This window comes from Plecotus auritus (assembly GCF_963455305.1).
Source record: "Plecotus auritus genome assembly, chromosome: 2".
NCBI classification, from domain to species: Eukaryota; Metazoa; Chordata; class Mammalia; order Chiroptera; family Vespertilionidae; genus Plecotus; species Plecotus auritus.
Window position 1 is genome coordinate 198469863 of NC_137771.1, and position 20811 is coordinate 198490673.

The window sequence follows — 20811 nt, forward strand, 5'->3', positions numbered from 1 at the left end:
TTTCTTTGAATGCCAAAATGGTCATCTGTCCAGAGATATGATCACTCAAATAGAGATGTGTGAGAGCTAAGCTTGACTGGGACAAATATTCCCATTTCTTATCTTGAGTTTTCTCTAAGACTATGCTCACCACTCACTGGGAATGGGAGGAGGATAAAATTTTCTCAGTCCTTCAATTATTCTCTCTCTCTCTCTCTCTCTCTCTCTCTCTCTCTCTCTCCCCCTCTCTCTCTCCCCCTCTCTCTCTGTCTCTCCCCCTCTCTCTCTGTCTCTCCCCCCATTCCTTCTCCCTCTTTCTTTGTTTGCCCAGCCTCTTTTCCTACAGTTACATTTGCCTAGGCTTCATGTGTGTTACACTTCTCCAGCATGCATGGAGTTACTCAGGACAGATTCAACGTTAGGAAAAACTCACATTCAGGGAGCAGAAAAAGGAGATAAGAACTGAATTAGTTTATATAAGACTTACTCTTCCATTTTTTGATCTTATAACTCTTAAAAAAATGCATGGCTCGGTGGTTGAGAGTCAACCTATGAACTAGGAGGTCATGGTTTGATTCCCGATCAGGGAACATGCCCAGGTTGTGGACTCAGTCCCTAGTGTGGGTCCTGCAGGAGGCAGCCAATCAGTGATGCTCTCTCATCATTGATATATTTATCTTTCTCTCCCTCTCCCTTCCTCTATGAAATCAATAAAATATATATTTTTAAAGAGTAAAAAAAAAAAAAGACCCAATGCAGGGTTTCTTCTATTTGTTCTTGTATAGTTAATATTAATAAAGCTGAATTTATAAAGGTTGCCTTGCTCAACTTTTTTATTTCTCTAAATAGAAGAATCTTTGTCTATTGAAGACTAACATCTCTAGTGGTGTTTTGAGATATTAAATAATTTCATTTAGGGGAGAACAAAATTTTTGAACAATCAGCAACTAAATCAGAATAATGCACTATATTGGCTACAGAGTGCATTCCTATCACTTTCATGTCCAGTCAGAAGTTTAGGTGATTATTCCATGGTTTTTTTGTTTGTTTGTTTGTTTTTAAATATATTTTATTGATTTTCCATAGAGAGGAAGGGAGAGGGATAGAGAGTTAGAAACATCGATGAGAGAGAAACATCGATCAGCTGCCTCCTGCACACCCCCCACTGGGGACGTGCCCGCAACCAAGGCACATGCCCTTGACCGGAATCGAACCCGGGACCCCTGAGTCCGCAGGCCGATGCTCTATCCACTGAGCCAAACCGGTTTTGGCATATTCCATGGTTTTTATTTGGGTTTATGTTTGCCCTAAGTTCCCTGGTTTGGAACTTTAGAGGCATTGTTGGTGCCTCATTTTCCTCATCTTCATGTCCAAATTAATTGCCCAATACAGTCAATTTTTCTTTCAAAATATTCTGTTCATTTCTTTTTAAAAAATATTTTTCTATTGACTTTTAGAGAGAGAAGAAGGGAGAGAGGGGGGCAAGAGGGGGAGAGAGAGAGAGAGGGAGAGAGAGATAAATTAAAGGGTTGAGAAATATAGATTGGCCACCTCCTGCAAGTCCCCCATCAAGGATCCAGTCTGAAACCCGAGCATGTGACCTGACCAGGAATCAAACCAACACCTTATCTGTGCATGGGATGATGCTCAACCAACTGAGCCCCACTGGTCAGGTTCATCCCCTTTTCTATCCTAGTCCAGATTTTAAAGTCCTAGCCTATCACTATAGCTCTCCATGTGGACACTGCTGATGGCTCCTTTTCTTAATAATCAATAATGTTCTCACTTTACAGATTTATTTCACTAGAATAGTATCACTTTTCTGCTCAAAATCTTCCTTGATACTCATCATATGTAGGATCTGTAGAATGTAGGATGTAGAAGTATGAAATTTATGGGCCTTGAATAGATATTTTTTCTCTCTTGTATCTCTTATTCCAATTTTGAAAACAAAGCAAACAAACAAAACCACAAGGTGTTTTCTTCCACACTCCCTAACCCAGGAAACCTCAGAATGGTTGGCAAGAGTTCTAAACCTCGGAAGGCTTAGTAAAATTTGTTCCTGTAAAATATATTTGCCAAATACTAAAAACAAGTTGAAAAACATGGAAACAATTTCAAACATTGCTATTATCATTTCAGAGGCTTTACAAAATCCTTTACTTTTAAACGATTAATATTGGTCAAGTTTTGCCACACGCCTTAGTACAAATGCTTACATGTATCTTCTTATTTAATCCTCATCATTACCTTTTATAGTAGGTGTTATTGTTATCCCATTCTACAGTGATGAAACTGAAACTTTGAAGTTAATAGTTTATACCTCTTTTATAAAGCAGAGCTAGGCCATATATACAATAAACTATACAACCTAGACTTTAACATCTTAATCTTTTGTGTTCCCATCAAGGCTCCCTGACATATAAGACAAATTATTGTATAATTATTAATTATTGTACAATTCTTTTCCTAATTTTAAGTTTAAATATTAAGTCTAAATGAAGAATTGATATAAATAAATATGTTTAAAGAGAACCTGAAGAAGACTTTTTAGAGTTAGGTCTAGATCAATACGAAACAAGCAGCTTCTTTATTTATATTTTGTGTAGAAAGTAGAATGATTATGTTCAAAAGGACCAGCAATCAGCTGACTCCTTTGGGTGTGTCTGCCTGTTTCTACTCCAGATGATATAGAACATTAGAATCATTTTTGAACAGTAGTTCCAGAAAAGAATACAGAAGTCCAATTACTAATTATAGCAGTTGTCAACATCTAGACCTTAAAGTTGAGCTATAAAATACACTGTAAGAATATACACTAAAGCATTAACATTTTATCTAATTTGATATAATGTGAATATATTACTTTTATTATTTTATAAATAGTTTTTAAAACTTAAAACTTATCGACACCATAATATGCCCACTCATTTTCTCTGTTTACCATGTTCACAGTCTCTTCCATAGTAACCTTGGAGGCACTCACAGCTTCCAGAAAACCTGTTGCACACTCCACTGTTCTGACAGGTGCAATTAAAATTGCAGCCTGGGCCATAATACCCAGGGGAACATTCTGAAAAAGGAACCATCCAAGCATTAGTTCCAGTTAAGACAATTGAATAGTAATGAATTTGAAGACATAAAAAAATGAATGAAAAAATAAAAAGCAGATGAATCATTAGCTAATCCAATGAAGATAAAATACAGAAAGCACAAATATACACACCTTTTTAAATTGTGGAATGATCATCAAAAGAAATAGATAAAAAGTACAGTATAAATAAATATAAAAACCTAAATGAAATGGAAAAGTTATAGGAGACAACTTACCAAAATTATCTTAATTTAAGGCAGAAAACCTAAGCTAATTAGAATAGAACAACAATAAAGAAAATAGCAAAATAGCTACTGAATTTTTAAAAAATCCTATAAGACCTAGGTTTCACAGGAAAATTCTATAAACCTTCACAGATCAGATCCTCACCTTACTATTTACACTAGTCCAGAACACTGAAAAGAAGGAAGCTTTCAAATACATTTTACTGAGTATAGCATCAATTCCAAAACCTGACAAAAATACATTAAAGAGCTCAATTTCACTTATGAATATTGATGCCAAATTCATAAAAATATAAGTACATAGAAACCAATATCAGATTATAAAGTAATATATCATGTCCAACTTGTATTTATTCCAAGAAGGTAAGGTCATTTAATAATAGAAAATTCATTAATAAATCCACCATAATTATCAGCCAAAGAGAAAAGTTATATTATTAATTACATATATGTAGAAAAGACATTTGAAAAATAAATTCACTAAAATATTCAGTGAAAATATTGAGTAAATTAGAAAATTAATAGCTATATCACAAATGAATATTATTATCCAGTATTTTACTTAATAGAGAACTAAAAGCTTGAACAAATGGAATGATACACCATGTCTATACTCAGATACGATGAGTTAATATCATAAATATGTTAATTCTCCAAAAGAGAATAGACAGGGGACAACAAACAGTAAAAAATACCTGTTTTTCTGTTTTTGTTGCATCTGGACAATTTTATTATAAAGTTCACATGGAAAGACAAACAAGAATAGTGTCAGAAAATCCTTGAAAAATAGAGCAATGAAGGGTGTCTAGCTCTATCAGTATCAAATATGTATAATAAAGGCTTCATAATAAAAATGGTACTGCATTTGCACCTAAATAGACCAATAGAACAGAGAATCCAGAACTATCCCAAACTACATATAAATGTTTAGTATTTGATAAAGGCTAAATCTGGAGTTAGTGAGAAAAGTACACTTGTAAAAGTTGCATTACAAAAAATGAAAAGCCATGTAAGGGGAAAATGGACTTGTTTCTCACACAATTCACCAAGAAAAATATTTAAAACTTATTAGAGAATCAAATGACATTGTACTGGTAAGTAAAAGAAAATATGAGTGAATTCCTCTACTACCTGAGAATGGGGAATACATTCCTAAGTGTGACTCCAAATTTAAATAAAATAAAGGGAAGAAAGATATATTTTATTACAAAAATAAACCAAACAAAAAAATCCCTTTGAATCATGAAGAACTCATTATCTAAAGGTATTCCCAGTGAAGCACTCCCCCTGGGCTTCACACCCTTGTGTTGTTCTTTCCTACGTGGAACCTGGACTGATCCCATGACTTGCTTTATCCAGTAGGATGTGGTGAAAGTGATGTAATATCATTCCCGAGCCCTAGGAAGACCTGACAACTGCTTTGGGAAGTCAGCTGTCATGAAATAAGCCAAATTATTCTGCTGGAGAATTATTCTGGTGGAACCCTCATGATGGGACAAGTGTCTTTATAAAAAGAAACACAAGAGTGCTCTCTTTCTCTCTCTCTACCCCCCACCCCCACCCATGTAAGAATAAAACAAAAACAAGGCCATCAGCAAATCAGAAAAGAGGGCCTTCACCAGGCATTAAATCTGCCAGTACCTTAATCTTGGACTTCCCACTCTCCAGAACTGTGAAAATAAATTTCTGTTGTTTAAGTCTCCTTCTTTATGATATTTTGTTATATCCGCCTGAGCTGACTAAGACCAGGAGAAATAAGCTATGTAGAGCAAAGCCTGGTTGGCAGATGTGTAAATGAAGAGGTTATCTTCTATATTCCAGCCCGGCTGAATCTCCAGAGAACTTCAGCCCCAGCTGCTATCTGAGAGAAGGACCACTCAGCTGAGTGCAGTTAACCCTCAGAATCATGAGAGATAATAATACATGGTTGTTTCAATCTCTAAGTTTTGGGGTGGTTTGTTATATGTCAATTAACGACCAATAAGGTGGCAAAATAAAAAGACAAACATAAACTTACCCAAATATGGGTGAATAATTCACAACGAAGAGTTAATATTTCTAATATCTATAGAACTTCTAGTATTATAGTAGAAAAACACAGACCCTTATAGAAAAATGAGCTTAAGTTATGAACAATTTATAGAAAAAAGAAATGCAAGAGATGCTTACCTGTTACAAAAGATACTTAACATTATTCATAATACTAAAAATGAAAATCAAATAGCCACTGATCTAACATTTTATACCAAATTTTGATAACTTACTCTTTTGATAAAGCTCTGATGCAAGAGATATTCTATATCTTGGTTATGAGGATGCAAAATGGTATAAACTCTCACAAGAGTTGATGAGCCATTGGGTAAATACAATTACATTTGTATTTACCCAATGGCTCATCAACTCTTGTATATGTTTGACATAAAATAAATAAATAATATATAAATTTAAATGATAAAACAAAAGTTTAAAAAGTTTTAATGACAACATAGAATAAGTTTAATAGAATAAATTTTAATAATAAATAGTTGAATTTAATTAAAATAATTTAATAAATAACAAAGGTTTAAATGAGAGAATCAAAAGTTAAAATATCCTATGTCCCCAAATGTTGAAGAGTTGCCCAATTTAAAAAAGATCAATATGGACATAAAACTGCTGTCTATTTTTAAAGAACTGCTATTAATCTGATTTAGCAGTCTCCAATATCACAAAATTGATAACAGTTGTCTCCATAAATTAGGGAGGATATCCACATAAAAAAATTCCAAGATAATGACCTTAAATACTAGGTTTAGAAGCACTGTCACTTCCAAGTGTCATTGTCTTCATATTCATGTGAGAAAAGCAAATCACAGACAGACTATGAACTTCCCAAAGGCATAGAGCATGGTATAGGCTGAGCAGAGTTGGCATATGAGTCTGTCCACTCCTATTGCAAGGTGCTTTCTTGTGTGCCACGATGCCGAATTTCATGATAGTCAAATTCATAGTGAAGGATAGTGGGTATCACACTCATTGTGATAGTATGTCAGGACACAGGTCTAAAAAGCCATGACCCCATCGTTGAAAACAACTAGGTACAAGTTTACTGTCATTTTTTTCTTTTTTACTCAAGGTGCCCCAAGTGTAGGCCCCATCAGTTGTTCTCACCCACACTCTGTCTCCGTGCCAGAGACCTGTCTCTCTATGCTGCCAGAACACAAAACCATCTCCCACAAAAGCGAGTTCTAAGTGGGGTGCATGCTCTCCAGTATTGCACAAAATAATCAACTGCGGTTTGGAAAAAAGAATTAGAACTATCTATCTTTACCTTTATCCATTCTTCAGCAATTTACACCTTTATATATGTTTTATGGTATGCATAATGTATTAGTTGAGAAGCACATAAATGTCACTTACCTGTAAAAAATATATTTACAGGGGTAGATGATGATATTTTCCTGATGAAATAAAGTTTGGAGTCCTCTGTTCCCAGAGTCCTCCCCTTCACCCCTGGCTCTGCCCAGGGCCCCCGCATCCTGCACCCTGCCTGCCTCAAGGCTTCATCCCAGCAAGATAATTAGTTTTGTTATTGGTTCCTGTTTTATTGCTTTGTGATCATCGAATGTCATGAATTACATTTTTTAGAATTGCTTGATTTTCTTTTTCAATTTTTGCGGATGTTCAATGGACACATTTTCAGTGGTGGTTGAGGTCCTTTAACCTCATGCCAAGAAACTCAGGGTTCAGGAGATTTGCTGGCCACAAAGACTTCATGCTTACACTGCCTGGAGGGGAGTGGATTTAGATCTTAGAGAAGTTCTTTTATATTACTACTATTCTAATTACTTGCAGGGGTCCTCAAACTACGGCCCGCGGGCCACATGCGGCCCGCCGAGGACATTTATCTGGCCCGCCGGGTGCCGCTGCCTGTCCTGCTTAGCAGCCGACTCGTCCCGGGCCCGCAGTGCGCATAGGAATTTGTTCATAGTTTTTTTTTTTTAAACTATAGTCCGGCCCTCCAACGGTCTGAGGGACAGTGAACTGGTCCCCTGTTTAAAAGTTTGAGGACCCCTGATTAAGGGATTTAAGAGTTTTCAGGGGGTATTCTGGTAACAAGGTAACAAAAATCCATCAATATTAACAGAACACTATTTTTACTGGAAATGCAATCATAATTACAAGTGGCTTACGTGAACTTTTTGGGAAATTGTCTCTTTGGGGGTCTGTCTTATATTTTATCAACCAATGGCAGTAGGCTCTAGATTTTTATTGAATGAAAGAAGGCAGCAATCAACTTACTTTTTTCACAATACTTTCCTGTCCATCCAAGGCCACAGGTACAGCTTCCATCTACAGGATTGCAAAGGCCACCATTTTTACAGGTACATATTAGCTCACAATTTGGGCCATACCTTGTCTGGGGACATCCTGTAGTAAAAATAAAATAAAATAAAATAAAACTGAATAAAAATGTCATATGAGCAAACATTTTTCTCTGCTTCAGATAGAGTAATCATATCTAAGTAGCAAAAGCATAAGAAAATGTTCAAATGAAAACACACACTCAGATGTATCTTTAAGGTAGAAGGCACCTCACTGTCATTCATTCATGCTTTTATTCACTCCATAAATATTTCTTGAGCTCATAATGATGTGCCTGGGAACTGGAGATTCCCTAGAGCAGTGGTCGGCAAACTCATTAGTCAACAGAGCCAAATATCAACAGTACAATGATTGAAATTTCTTTTGAGAGCCAAATTTTTTAAACTTAAACTTCTTCTAACACCACTTCTTCAAAATAGACTCGCCCAGGCCATGGTATTTTGTGGAAGAGCCACACTCAAGGGGCCAAAGAGCCGCATGTGGCTCATGAGCCGCAGTTTGCTGACCACTGCCCTAGAGAACAAGCAGAGGTCAATCCCAGATTAGCAATGGAAGCCTTTTATATATTGTGTCTCATAACTGATAAAGAAGACAGATGGGCAATTTGTTTAATGCTTTTGTGCTGGAATAGGAAAGCACTGTAGCATACAATGGTGGGTGACAGAACAAAAATATGTGGCCAGTAGGAGTTAAGACAGGAGAGAGTGAGGCTGGCCAGTCTGCACTGTCGGGGGGCAAATAACTGAATGACGAATGAAGGAATGTGACACCAATTGGGAGCACAAAGGCTCCCTAAGGCAAGACTAACCACCACTCACATTTAGTTGGTTTTTTGCCAACAGAATATGGGCCCGATAAAGCCAGTTAATATAATTTTTTAGGAAAACTTAAAATCCACATTTTACATAAATTCATCCAATCTTTGAACATTGGCAACTAATTAAAATTGCTTTACAGCATCATGAGATCCAGAACTGTCAGCCAATTCAAACACATTTGTGGCTAGATTTGGCCAAGGACCTGCCATTTATACCTTCCAGTTTATAGTATTTTTATATAATGATATTTTCCACATGAATTATCTCATTTAATACTCACAAATATAATATCCCTCTGATGTGGGTACAATATCCTTATTTTATACTTGAGAAAACTGATGCTCAGAGACTGAGGTTTCGTTCAGGCTTAAGCAGCCAGAAGAGATAAAAACCAAGATTCAAGTCTAGAACTTCTGACTCCTCATCAAGCATTCTTTCTACTCCAGGTAGCAGGAGACATTAGAGGGTTTTTGTTTTTTTACTCGCCTGAAAGCATTTGGTTAATACGTAACAGAGCATGTACTTGAATTCGATCTATATGCTTTTATTGGACTGAACAGGTGCACTTCATTTTAGTACCAAATGAAAGAGGAGTTTTCATTTTGTTTATTTAAATGACAAAATGGTTAGATTATCAGAAAATGGTTAGATTATCATCACATGTATAATATGTTTCTTTAAATTAATTGCCATTTATTCTTTTTTAGTTTTTGGCAAATGAAGTAGAATCGGTGACACCAAGTCCTATCCTATTAAAATAAACTTCCATTGGTTTCCCTTTCACCCATTTAAAGCAACCTCATCAGCCAGGAGGCCCGTTCATCTTCCAACCTGAACATTGAAAGGCATTGATGAAACTGGCGAATCTGTGGAAATATAGGATTTTATGATAACGCTTAAGACAAAAGCATAATTGGAAAAGTGAGGAGGACTGAGAAATGATGCTTTCCACAGGTCTAAGTGTTACAACAATGTTTGCACAGAATTGTTTATATAACTTCAATGCTTTTTTTAAAGTTCATGTTATTACCCAATGAATATTTCAAACATTATATAAAGGTACTAGAGGCCTGATGCATGAAAATTCATGCAAGAATGGGCCTTCTTTCCCCTGGCTGCCGGCACCGCCTTTGCTCCGGCCCGGAGCCGCCTTTCCGCCTTCCCATGCTGCCCAGAGGCCTGGAGCGGCTGGGGTGGAGCGGAACGCCTGCGTCCTGCCCCCGGCTGCTCAGCACCTATATATGCAAATTAACCCACCATCTTTGTTGGGTTAATTTGCATACTCACTCCTGATTGGCTGGTGGGCGTTGCAAAGGAATGGCTAATTTGTATCTTTCTCTTTTATTAGTGTAGATAGTCTGAGAAAAAGCATTTCATGCCTGTGCTCCAGTCTTCCAGGCTCCCTTCTCAAAAACATCATGGTTGCCATCTCTCTTCTGTATCCTAGGCCTCATCCTGACTACTCAATTAACAATTTCAACCCATCTAGCATTCTCAAGCTCCTTACCATGCTCTATTTTTATCTTACTATAGATTTTATTCCCTTTTAACTTATTAAATATGTTTATTTTTTATTGTATCTTCTCCACAAGAAAACAAGTTGCATGAGAATGGGGGTATCAAGATTTTATCCATATATTCTATGAGCTTAAAACAGGCAGTGGCATTCAATAAATAGTTATTGAATTGAGTAGATTAATAACTGAATATTCCATGTCTAATAAGGCATACATATGTATATCTCTCTTACCCTTTAATCTTTTTTTTACCCAAAATGTTAACGCAAATAATATTGTAAAATTAGCTTTCTTCTGTAAATAAAAGTTTCCAAGGTTTTTCAAAATTGTGCATGTAACAGACCTGCTTCATTCGTTTTTAACAGCTGCATAGAATTTATTGCATTTAACAAATATTTATTTTATCATTGAGTATCGATGGCACGTAGACTGTTTAAAATATTTTACTATTATAAACAACACTGTAATGGATATCCCCATGGAAATCTTTATTCATATGTAATATTATACCTGAAGGGTAAGTCCTAGATGATTTTCTCAGTAAAGTGATATGTCCTTCTAAATCATGACAGATATTATCAAATTTCCTTACAAAGAGATTTGCAAATTTATTAAGAATTATCAATGTGCCCATGTTTCAATCTTCAGTCAAATTGGTATATTATGAAAATCTGATAGGTGAAGTGACATATAATTGCAACTTTAGTTTGGATTTCTCACTTTATGAATGATGCTTATCAACTTTTCATAAGATCTATTGGGTGTCATGGGTTCTTTTCTTGATATACACTGAGTGGCCAGATTATTATGATCTCTGAACGCATAATAATCTGGCCACTCAGTATATATATGTGTGTGTATGTGTGTGTGTGTGTATATATATATATATATATATATATATATATATATATATATATATGGGACAATTTGCATATTAGCCTTTTATTATATAGGATATACACTGAGTGGCCAGATTATTATGTGTTCAGAGATCATAATAATGATCAACTATATATATATTTAAAGACCAGGAAAATATATATATATGATTGATTTCAGAGAGGAAGAGAGAGGGAGAGAGAAATAGAAACATCAATGATGAAAGAGAATCATTGTTCGGCTGCCTCCTGCAACGTGGGATTGAGCCCACAACCCAGGCATTTGTCCTGACTGGGAACTGAACCATAACCTTCTGGATCATAGGTTGATGCTCAACCACTGAGCCGTGTTGGCTGGACTTTCCTGGTCTTTTGACTAGAAAAAGCAGGCTTATCTTGGGCCTTATTCTATCTGCACTGATTAGTTTTTCTGGGTTGCATGTTTCTCTGCAGCCAGTCCAGGATATATGAGACAAAAAAAGGAAGCCCAAGGAACTCACGATTATGTTGTTCACTAAGTCCCCACTGTTCCCAGTGAGTCTGTCTTCTCTCCACATTTCAGAATTTATGTTTGTTTTCTACATAGTTTATAGAATTTTTGCTGTTTTGGAAGAAATAGGAAAAAGTATATATACTCCATCTTTCTCTAAGTGAAAGTCTTGTAATTTTATATCATCTAGGGACTCTTCTTTAGACAGTGCATATAAAATTATATAATATCATGCATTTCTTTATTTAATACATATTGATCCTCCAGTATGAATGGTGATAGAATTAATATGATTCTGCTTTCTCCTAATTTTACTCATTCTTCTCTTCTACCTGATTGTAGCTGGCTACAGTTTTATTCTTACACTAGAAGCCCGATGCATGAAGATTCGTGGAAGAATGGGCCTTCCTTTCCCTGGCTGCTGGCACTGCCTTTCTGCTCTGGCCCCACCTTTCTGCTCTGGCCCCGGAGCCGCCTCTTTCTGCTCTGGCCCTGCCTTTCCACGCTGCCCAGAGGCTCTAAGTGGCTGGGGTGGTGCGGAATGCTTGCGTCATTGCCATGGTGATGATGCAAGCATCCTGCCCCACCCCCTTGGGTTAATTTGTATACTCACTCCTGATTGGCTGGTGGGTGTCACAAAGGTATGGTCAATTTGCATCTTTCTCTTTTATTAGTGAAGATTTTCAATTATAGCATTCTAAATTCTAGCATTTACCATTATTCACTTAAACATACTAATTGAGTTGTCATATATAAATATTATGTTTTGACACAGATCTACCCTTGCCATCCCACAACCATTATACTTATACTTCTCCACCTTCTTTCCCCTTCCAGCTTATGCTTATTAAAGTTATGCTAAAATCTCAACATTGTTATAATTTCTAATATTTACCTGTTTATCTTCATCACTTGAGTATAATCTCCACATTTGTTTTAAATTTATTCCTAATTAAAATAGATTTAAAGCTCCCTAACAGTCTGTTTACCAGAGATTTTCCATATATTACTTGGTGGCTCAAAATTTATCTTCTATTAGCTTCTTTAAAATTTTTTATAGCTACTACATTCCTAGAAATATATTTAGTTGTTTATTAAAATAGTTGTTTATTTTTCATGTTATACTGAAATGACAGTTTCACTGTGTATAAAATACCCTAGTCATATTTTCCCCCAAGAATTTCATAGGCATTGATTAACCATAGGCTGGAATGAATATTGCTCTGAGGTATGAGGCCAGACTGATCTCTCACTTCATGTGGGATCTCATATATATACTTTTAATTTTCCCAATGGAGTTTCCCCTTGCCTATGGGTCAACCCTAACTAGCATTTCCAAGGATATAATGTATTCATTCAATCTATAGCACCAGCTCTTCTTTTATTTCAGATAAAATATATTGAATATTACATTTGATCAATTTTCTTTTCCATTTATATATTAGTTTTCATTTTCATTTCATTGTTTGAACTTTCTTCAAGCATATTCTCTATGTACCTGGCTGTCCCATCGGCAGATTCCATTCTCTTATTACCTGCATTCAATGTGGCCTTTATTCATAAGATGTGAGGTTTAATTTTCTTATCCACTTCTTTCTGAGCTTGGCCAGCTTATTTTTTCATTTTCTTTTGTTGTGTTTTCATTTATGTCATGAACCCTGTATCTCTGCATTGCACTCATATTTTATAGAGGACACTTTTTCATTATCTCCTTTGAATTCTTGGAAGAAATTCTGGTTAATATTTTCCATAACAAACTTTTTGTTCTGTGTTGAATGGTTACATATTTTGTTTCCATAATGAAGAGAATTATTAAAAAATGTATCAGCTTAGTTTTTTTTTAATCAACTTTTTTTTTTTTTTTATGTCCTGGCTATTTGTGAGAGAGTAATGTGGATCTGGGACTAGAAATCTGATTTCAGCGAGTAGGAAGCCTCTTTGGCACAGAGTAAAACACCCTATGACCTACAGAGTCCCCTCTGTCTCAGTATAGAGTTGTAAATATGGTATGGCTGCTCACTTCTTGGTTTTACCCCATTTTCCCTGCCACTCTAAGATGTCCAGGCGATTCAAGGAAGCTCCTGCAGCCTGCCCAGCCACCCAAATATCATGATTCATAAAAGGGTCCTTAGTTTTGCCCTTCATGTGAGCCACAGAGAAGTGGCTGCCTTGCAGGACCCACTCAAGAGCTGTAGGGGCCATCATCCTCTCCACGTGTCCACACTTCACAGAATTGGACAGTTCTTCTGTTATTATTATTATCACTAATATGATTTAGGACAAGGAAGTTTCACAGCTTTAAACAGATCATGTTTTTCTTCCTGTCTCTTATTTTTTCTTGCAGCTTTCAGTGGACTTCTGAAAGTTGAAAAGGATATAAAACTCTTCAGTTCTTATAATTAGACATCTCCAAGGCACATGTTTTGGCAGCTTTACAAAAGTTTGCCGAAGTTATTTAAAAATTTCCTTAGTCGAGTATGCAAAAATTATTCCTTGTTTTTGTTTTCAATTTTTATTTACCCTCCAGGAGGGTATATTTCCTATATAGCTCTATAGAAGCTTGTAGTTCATGTTATTAAAGCCACATTTAAGAAGAAAGTGTTGTCGACAATGCCTATTTAATTATAGTCCCTGGCACCAAATCTGCCTTCAGAGTTCAGCATAGTTAGTGCCTGTATAAACAAGGTGGCCCTGCAGTCATTGTTACCTTGCTGACACTTGGCTCCCATTTGGCCAGGTGAACAGTGGCACTCTCCAGTCACCGGGTCACACTGTCCTGGGCCACAGGAACACCGCTGGACACAGTCCATCCCGTAGTGATCGGCAGGACAAGCTGCAGGAAGGAGCAAAGCAAAGAACAAAACAAAAGCAGATTTTTCTTATTAAAACCTTTTGCCAGTCAAAAGTTTTGAAAACTTGTAAATGCACCACCCTTTCTTTTAATCAAATAGATTTCTCGACTTGTCTTCAGTGTGGATGTCAATGTAAAAAGGTTGCTTTGAGAAAAAACAACAAAAAAAGGAACTGTTTAAATTGTTGCTTACTTAATGTAATTTTAGTTGACAACTGGAATTCCAACCAAATACCTATTGTCAAACACTTATATATATGATATAAATGACTCTTACAAACTCAGACTTGCTTTATCCCACGACTGTCTTTCTGTGTGTGTGTGTGTGTGTGTGTGTGTGTGTCCACCCTGAAATTTTAGCTTACACTTATACATCAACTAGAGGCCTGATGCAAGAAATTTGTGCAAGAACAGGCCTTCCTTCCCCCAGCTGCCAGCACCGGCTTCCCTCTGGCACCTGGGACCCGGGCTTCCCTCCGGCCGCTGACAGGCACATGGGACCTGGGCTTCCCTCGTAGCCCCGGCTTTGTCCAGAAGGTCTTCTGGAAGGATGTCTGGTCTAACTAGCATATTATACTTTTATTATTATAGACTAGAGGTCCAGTGCACGAAATTCATGCACGGGGTGGGGGTCCCTCTGTCCGGCCTGCACCCTCTCCAATCTGGGACCACTTGGGGGATGTGCGACTGCTTGTTTAAATTGGCAGTTGGACATCCCTCTCACAATCCGGGACCACTGGCTCCTAAGCGCTCACCTACCTGCCTGCCTGACCACCCCTGATCACTCTGCTTGCCTGCCTGATGCCCCTAACTGCTCCCCTGCTTGCCTGATCACTCCTAACCTCTTTGCCTGCCTGCCTGATTGCCCCTAATCTCTCTGCCTGCTGGCCTGGTTGCCCTAACTGCCCTCCCTTGCCAGCCTTGTTGCCCCTAACTGCCTTCCCCTGCTGGCCTGATCACCCTTTACTGCCCTCCCCTGCCAGCCTTGTCACCCCTAACTTCCCTCCCCTACCAGCCTAATCACCCCTAACTGCCCTCCCCTGCCGGCCTGGTCACCCCTAACCGCCTCTGCCTTGGCCCCCACCACAATGGCTTTGTCTGGAAGGACGTCAGGATGGATGTCTGGAAGACATCTGGTCTAATTAGCATATTACCTTTTTATTAGTATAGATATAAGATCCAGTATGCTCATATCTCCAAATATTTGCTTATGTATTTATTAATTTATTTGTAAATTTATTCTTTATTTGAGTCCAACAAATCTGTTATTTTAATAAGTTATATTTATTAAACTAATTATATTAATTAAAGTAATTAAAAAGTAATTTAGCTTGGCCAGTGTGGCTCAGTGGTTGAGCATAGACCTATGAGCCAGAAGGTCACAGTTTGATTCCTGGTCAAGGAACATGCCTGGGTTGCAGGTTCGATCCCCATCAATGATTCTCCCTCATCATTGATATTTCTATATCTCCCTCTCTCTTCCTCTCTGAAATTAATAAAAAGATACACTGAGTGGCCAGATTATTATGATCTCTGAATGCATAATAATCTGGCCACTCAGTGTATATCCTATATAATAAAAGGCTAATATGCAAATTGTCCCCTCGACCAGGAGTTCAACCAGCAGGCAGGCTGGCTAATCGCCCATGTCCCCTCCCCCTGGCCAGGCTGGTGGGACTCCACCCATGCATGAATTCATGCATCGGGCCTCTAATACACACACACACACACACACACACACACATATATATATATATATACACACACACACACACACACACACACACACACACACACATATATATACATATATATGTGTATATATATGTGTGTGTGTATATATATATATGTGTGTGTGTGTGTATATATATATATATATATATATATATATATATATACACACACATACATACACACACACACACACACTGAGTGGCCAGATTATTATGCATTTAGAGATCATAATAATCTGGCCACTCAGGGTATTTTTTAAAAAAGTAATTTAATAAATTAACATGCTTATCAATTTATTTGCTTGGTGTGTTTTTATGCTACAAATTCATTACAAAAATTCATTGAGATGCTTACCAAAATACAGGAAACACACAAGGATAAAATAAATTTCTGTGAGAATCAAGTGAAGGTAACAGCATATACATAAATGAATTTCTTAATTCCTTGAACTTGTTAAAAGGTGGACTGAAAAATTGGCTCGGACCTACCTAGCTGCCAAAGTAAAGAAGAAAAAGTGCTCAGGTACAAGATCACAGCTTTGTGAAGACAAAAATACTCTCAATATTCAGGGAAACCATAGCTTTTGAAGATGCTTTGGCCTGAGGAAATTAGAAAATTTCTCCCAAAGATTCTCTTTGAAGAACAAACACAAAGGAGCCAGTCAGAACCTTTAGGAGATGTTTATGGGTTGGCTTTAACTCAAAGACAACTTGGCTGTTGAGGCCTCAGAGGCAATATCCACTAGGTTTCAATTTTCCGCTACTAGGAGCCAGGACTTTGTCTTTTTTGCCTTTTATCCTCAGAACAGCAGGGTACTGAGGCAGGGTAATTAAAAATACGCTCCCACAAAGAAGACTGAGCCATTACCTGCCTAGAGGAGATAAGCATTTTGGGTATCTTTAGCCCATAACAACTGAGCACCCTGCCTGACCACAAATGTCGTTATCACTCTTCCAAATAAAGAAACCTCTAGTTCACAATCACAGTAATTCTACCTGTCATTTAAGATCCCTTGATGGGTTTTTTACTTTTTTAAGTATAAAGTATAAGACACAGAACAGTGCAAAAAACATAAATGTGCATCTCAGTGAAGGATCACAAAGTGAACATCCTCATCAACAGCACCGAGAGCACAGGTCAAAGAAAACAAGGTTGCCGAAACCACCTCCCCACCACGAGCTCTCCTACCCATTGCCTCCTCTCCTCTCTAAAGAGTATTGAGCTCTTGCAAACTACCCAAATACTTAGAAATTGACAGGTGTAATAAAAGCAAAATGTATTTGTTAAGGATATCCCCAAAGTGTTTAAGCCAGGTCATTCTTAAGGGATCTTTCATTTACAAGTGGTCCCTTAAACTATGTCAATAGTTGTTTTGTGATAAGTATTAAAGTCTTTGGATTTTAAGGAATGAGTTGCTTTCTGATAAGTGGGGGAACTGCTTAATTTTGAGCTGGATATTTGCTGAGCATAAATGAAATTGTGGAACTTTAGATAATGAATTTGACATTGCATAGACAGGAATCCCCAGTTTGATCTGATCTTGCCAGGTTTTTAAATCCTGACGTGAGTCCAGCATTGATAGGGCAAGAGACGTTATGATCAAAGGGCTCTCTTTGGCTGCCTTCACCAACTTCAGCTCTAAATCAAACCCCTGATGTAAGTGCTCCTCAACCTAGAATTTAGGTCAGTTGGTGTTTGCTGTTGCTACAGTAAATTAACTAAAATAATTGCCACAATATCTATTTCTTAAGTGTGGTTCTTAAAAATTCTGCTTTAGCATATCCATTTCATAATAGGTAGAGTGACTTACTTTGACTGCAGTCAGCCCCAATGAAGCCAGGAGGGCAGTCACAGGTGCCAGTCATGGTGTCACAGTTGCCACCATTCAAGCACTTACAAGTCCTTTGGCAATAGGGACCATAAGTGCCTTTTGGACATTCTGTTAAAGGAGAACAAACAATATGTGGTACTGTTACTTGAAGTAATCAGTTTAAATTTATGCCCAGAGACATGTGATTTACTCAACATTCCAATTACTGTTCTTTGGTACTTTCAAGCTATTGATTCAAGGTGTGGACTTACCTGAGGATATGTGATGATATAGATGCCATAGAAATATAGATGAGGACATAAAGTTCCTGATGCCGCTAACTAATAAGCTATAAGAAAAAACTTTGAACTTCTTTGAAAATCTCACCTTTAGAGAATAATCAGAATAGGGGACAATTTACCAAACAAGGTTATTTCATTCCAGCCTAGATAAATTTATTTTTTGATTAATATTTATGTGTTATAGCTTGTCTTGCCTGGAATGATCTGGGTTTAATATAAGTAAGAATTCAAAATAGCATAAAGGAAGTGTCTTTATTTTCTGTTAGTTTCTCAGCTTTCTACTTTCACATTTATGAACATGTGGCCTACCATGATGATATCTGTGATAGAGATTTTAGATAAATATCCACATTTCAAGATAAAGGGAGACAGGACAGGACCAAGAGTGAGCTGAAGACCCCATTGTCTGTGCAATGATTGAAAGATTGGGGGTGTTTAGCTAGGAGGACAATCCAATTAAAACATAAGCAGAGGATCTGAACAGACATTTTTCCCATGAAGACATAGAGAGGGCCAACAGATATATGAAAAGATGCTCAACTTCACTAGCAATAAAATAATTATAAATCAAAACCACAATGAGATACTTCCTCACACCTGGTAGAATGGCTATCCTATATAATAAAGATGTAATATGCAAATGGTCATTACGCCATGAAGCGTAACAACCGACCGCATAACGACCGGATCACGGGTCAGCAGGAGGGTGGGGCAGTAAGCTACAAGCGGGCGGCGAAGAGCTACAGGAGGGGGCAGGGCAGCAAGCTATGAGGGGGCAGTGAGGGGTGGAGGGAGCTACAGGGGGGCAGCAGTGAGCTACTGGCTACAAGTGGGCAGCGGAGAGCTACTGGAGGGCAGCAGTGAGCTACTGGTGAGCTACTGGCTCATGGATTCATGTGCAGGGCTACTAGTTATCAATAAGACAAGAAATAACAAAAGTTGGAGAGGATGCAAAAAAAAGGGACTCCTTGTACACTGCTGGTGGGAATGTAAGTTGGTATAGCCTCTATGGAAAACTTTAAAGTCTTGAAAATCATAGAAGTTTGAGTTTCAAGAGACCTCAGCTCCAATTGCTTCAACTCTTATTTTAAGACTAGAGGCCCGGTGCATTATATTCGTGCACCGGGGAAGGGGGGTGTCCCTCAGCCCAGCCTGCACCCTCTCCAATTTGGGACCCCTCGAGGGATGTCCGATTGCCCGTTTAGGCCCGATCCCACGGGCAGTCGGACATCCCTCTCACAATCCAGGACTGCTGGCTCCCAACTGCTTGCCTGTCTGCCTTCCTGATTGCCCCTAACCGCTTCTGCCTGCCAGCCTGATCACCCCCTAACCACTCCCCTGCCAGCCTGATTGATGCCTAACTGTTCCCTGCTAGCCTGTTTGTCCCTAACTGCCCTCCCCTGAAGGCCTGGTCACCCTTAACTGCCCTCCCCTGCAGGCCTGGTACCCTCCAACTGCTCTCCCCTGCAGGCCTGGGTCCCTCCTAACTGCCTTTCCCTGCAGGCCTGGTCGCCCCCAACTTCCCTCTTCTGCCGGCTTGGTCACCCCTAACTGCCCTCCCCTGCTGGCCTGATCACCCACAACTGCCCTCCCTTGCAGGCCTGGTCCCTCCCAACTGCCCTCCCTTGCTGGTCATCTTGTGGTGGCCATCTTGTGTCCACATGGGGGCAGGATCTTTGACCACATGGGGGCAGCCATCTTGTGTGTTGGAGTGATGGTCAATCTGCATATTACTCATTTATTAGATAGAATAGAGGCCTGGTGCATGGGTGGGGGCCAGCTGGTTTGCCCTGAAGGGTGTCCCAGATCAGGGTGGGGGTTCCCTTGGGGCATGGGGGGCCTGGGCGAGGGGCCTGTGGTGGTTTGCAGGCTGACCATGCCCCCCGGTGACCCAAGCAGAGGCCCTGGGATCTGGGATTTACTTATCTTCTACAATTGAAACTTTGTAGCCTGGAGCGGAGCCAAGCCTTCTGCTTGCTCCGAGGTGGCAGCCATTTCTGTTGCGATTTATGTATCTTCTGTAATTGAAACTTTGTAGCATTGAGTGGAGGCCTAGGCCGGCAAGGGCAGGCGGAAAGCTTGGCTTCCTCCATTGCCATGGAAACCCAAACCTCCCTCCTGCTCTCTGTGGCCGTAGCCATCTTGGTTGGGTTTATTTGCATATTCGCTCCTGATTGGCTGGTGGGCATGGCTTGTGGGCGTAGCGGAGTGATGGTTAATTTGCATATTACTCTTTTATTATATAGGATGACAAAGTTGAGGCCTATAGAGTGAAGTGACATGAAATATCTATTGCACAACATTCTGTCACCAGTTGAAGATAACTCTATTTTTGTCATACATTTAAAATATAATGCTATAGCAAGTTTGGAATAGACTGTGATTTGAACCCTGAATCTCCCACTTACTAGTGTTACCACCTTGATTGAGTAAGTCCTTTCTTTGAGTTTCTGATTCTTCATTCCCAAAGGGGATAACAACAAAACCACAGGCCTATTGTGGGAACTAGAGTGAAAAAAATAGAATATCTAACACATTACCAAGCCCATAAATCATCCAAGTCAGGGGTGGCTATTATTTTCATTGATAGTGGCAGGATCATTGGTGGGCCTGTAGCATAACCCTTTCCTTACCTGCTTGACCTGAGTCAAATGATTTGATATCTGCCTTCGGTCCTTACTCCTGGAAAATCTTTTCCTTGGAAACCTAGCTCTAAAAGTGACTAAAC

At 38.6% G+C, this 20811-nt stretch overlaps 1 protein-coding gene across 1 annotated transcript in view; it reads right to left on the reverse strand.

Annotated features, from left to right (window-relative positions):
* Nucleotides 1–2906: 2906 nt before the first annotated feature.
* The window catches only part of LOC308241306 (uncharacterized protein), a gene marked incomplete at both ends in the record, with an annotated part of 219349 nt that continues 201444 nt past the window's right edge, over nucleotides 2907–20811 (reverse strand). Inside the window, 4 exons of the mRNA XM_080654708.1 lie at nucleotides 2907–3052; nucleotides 7600–7728; nucleotides 14094–14219; nucleotides 17782–17910. Of these exons, the coding sequence (XP_080510834.1) occupies nucleotides 2907–3052; nucleotides 7600–7728; nucleotides 14094–14219; nucleotides 17782–17910 (530 nt within the window). The remainder of the gene's footprint in view (nucleotides 3053–7599; nucleotides 7729–14093; nucleotides 14220–17781; nucleotides 17911–20811) is intronic.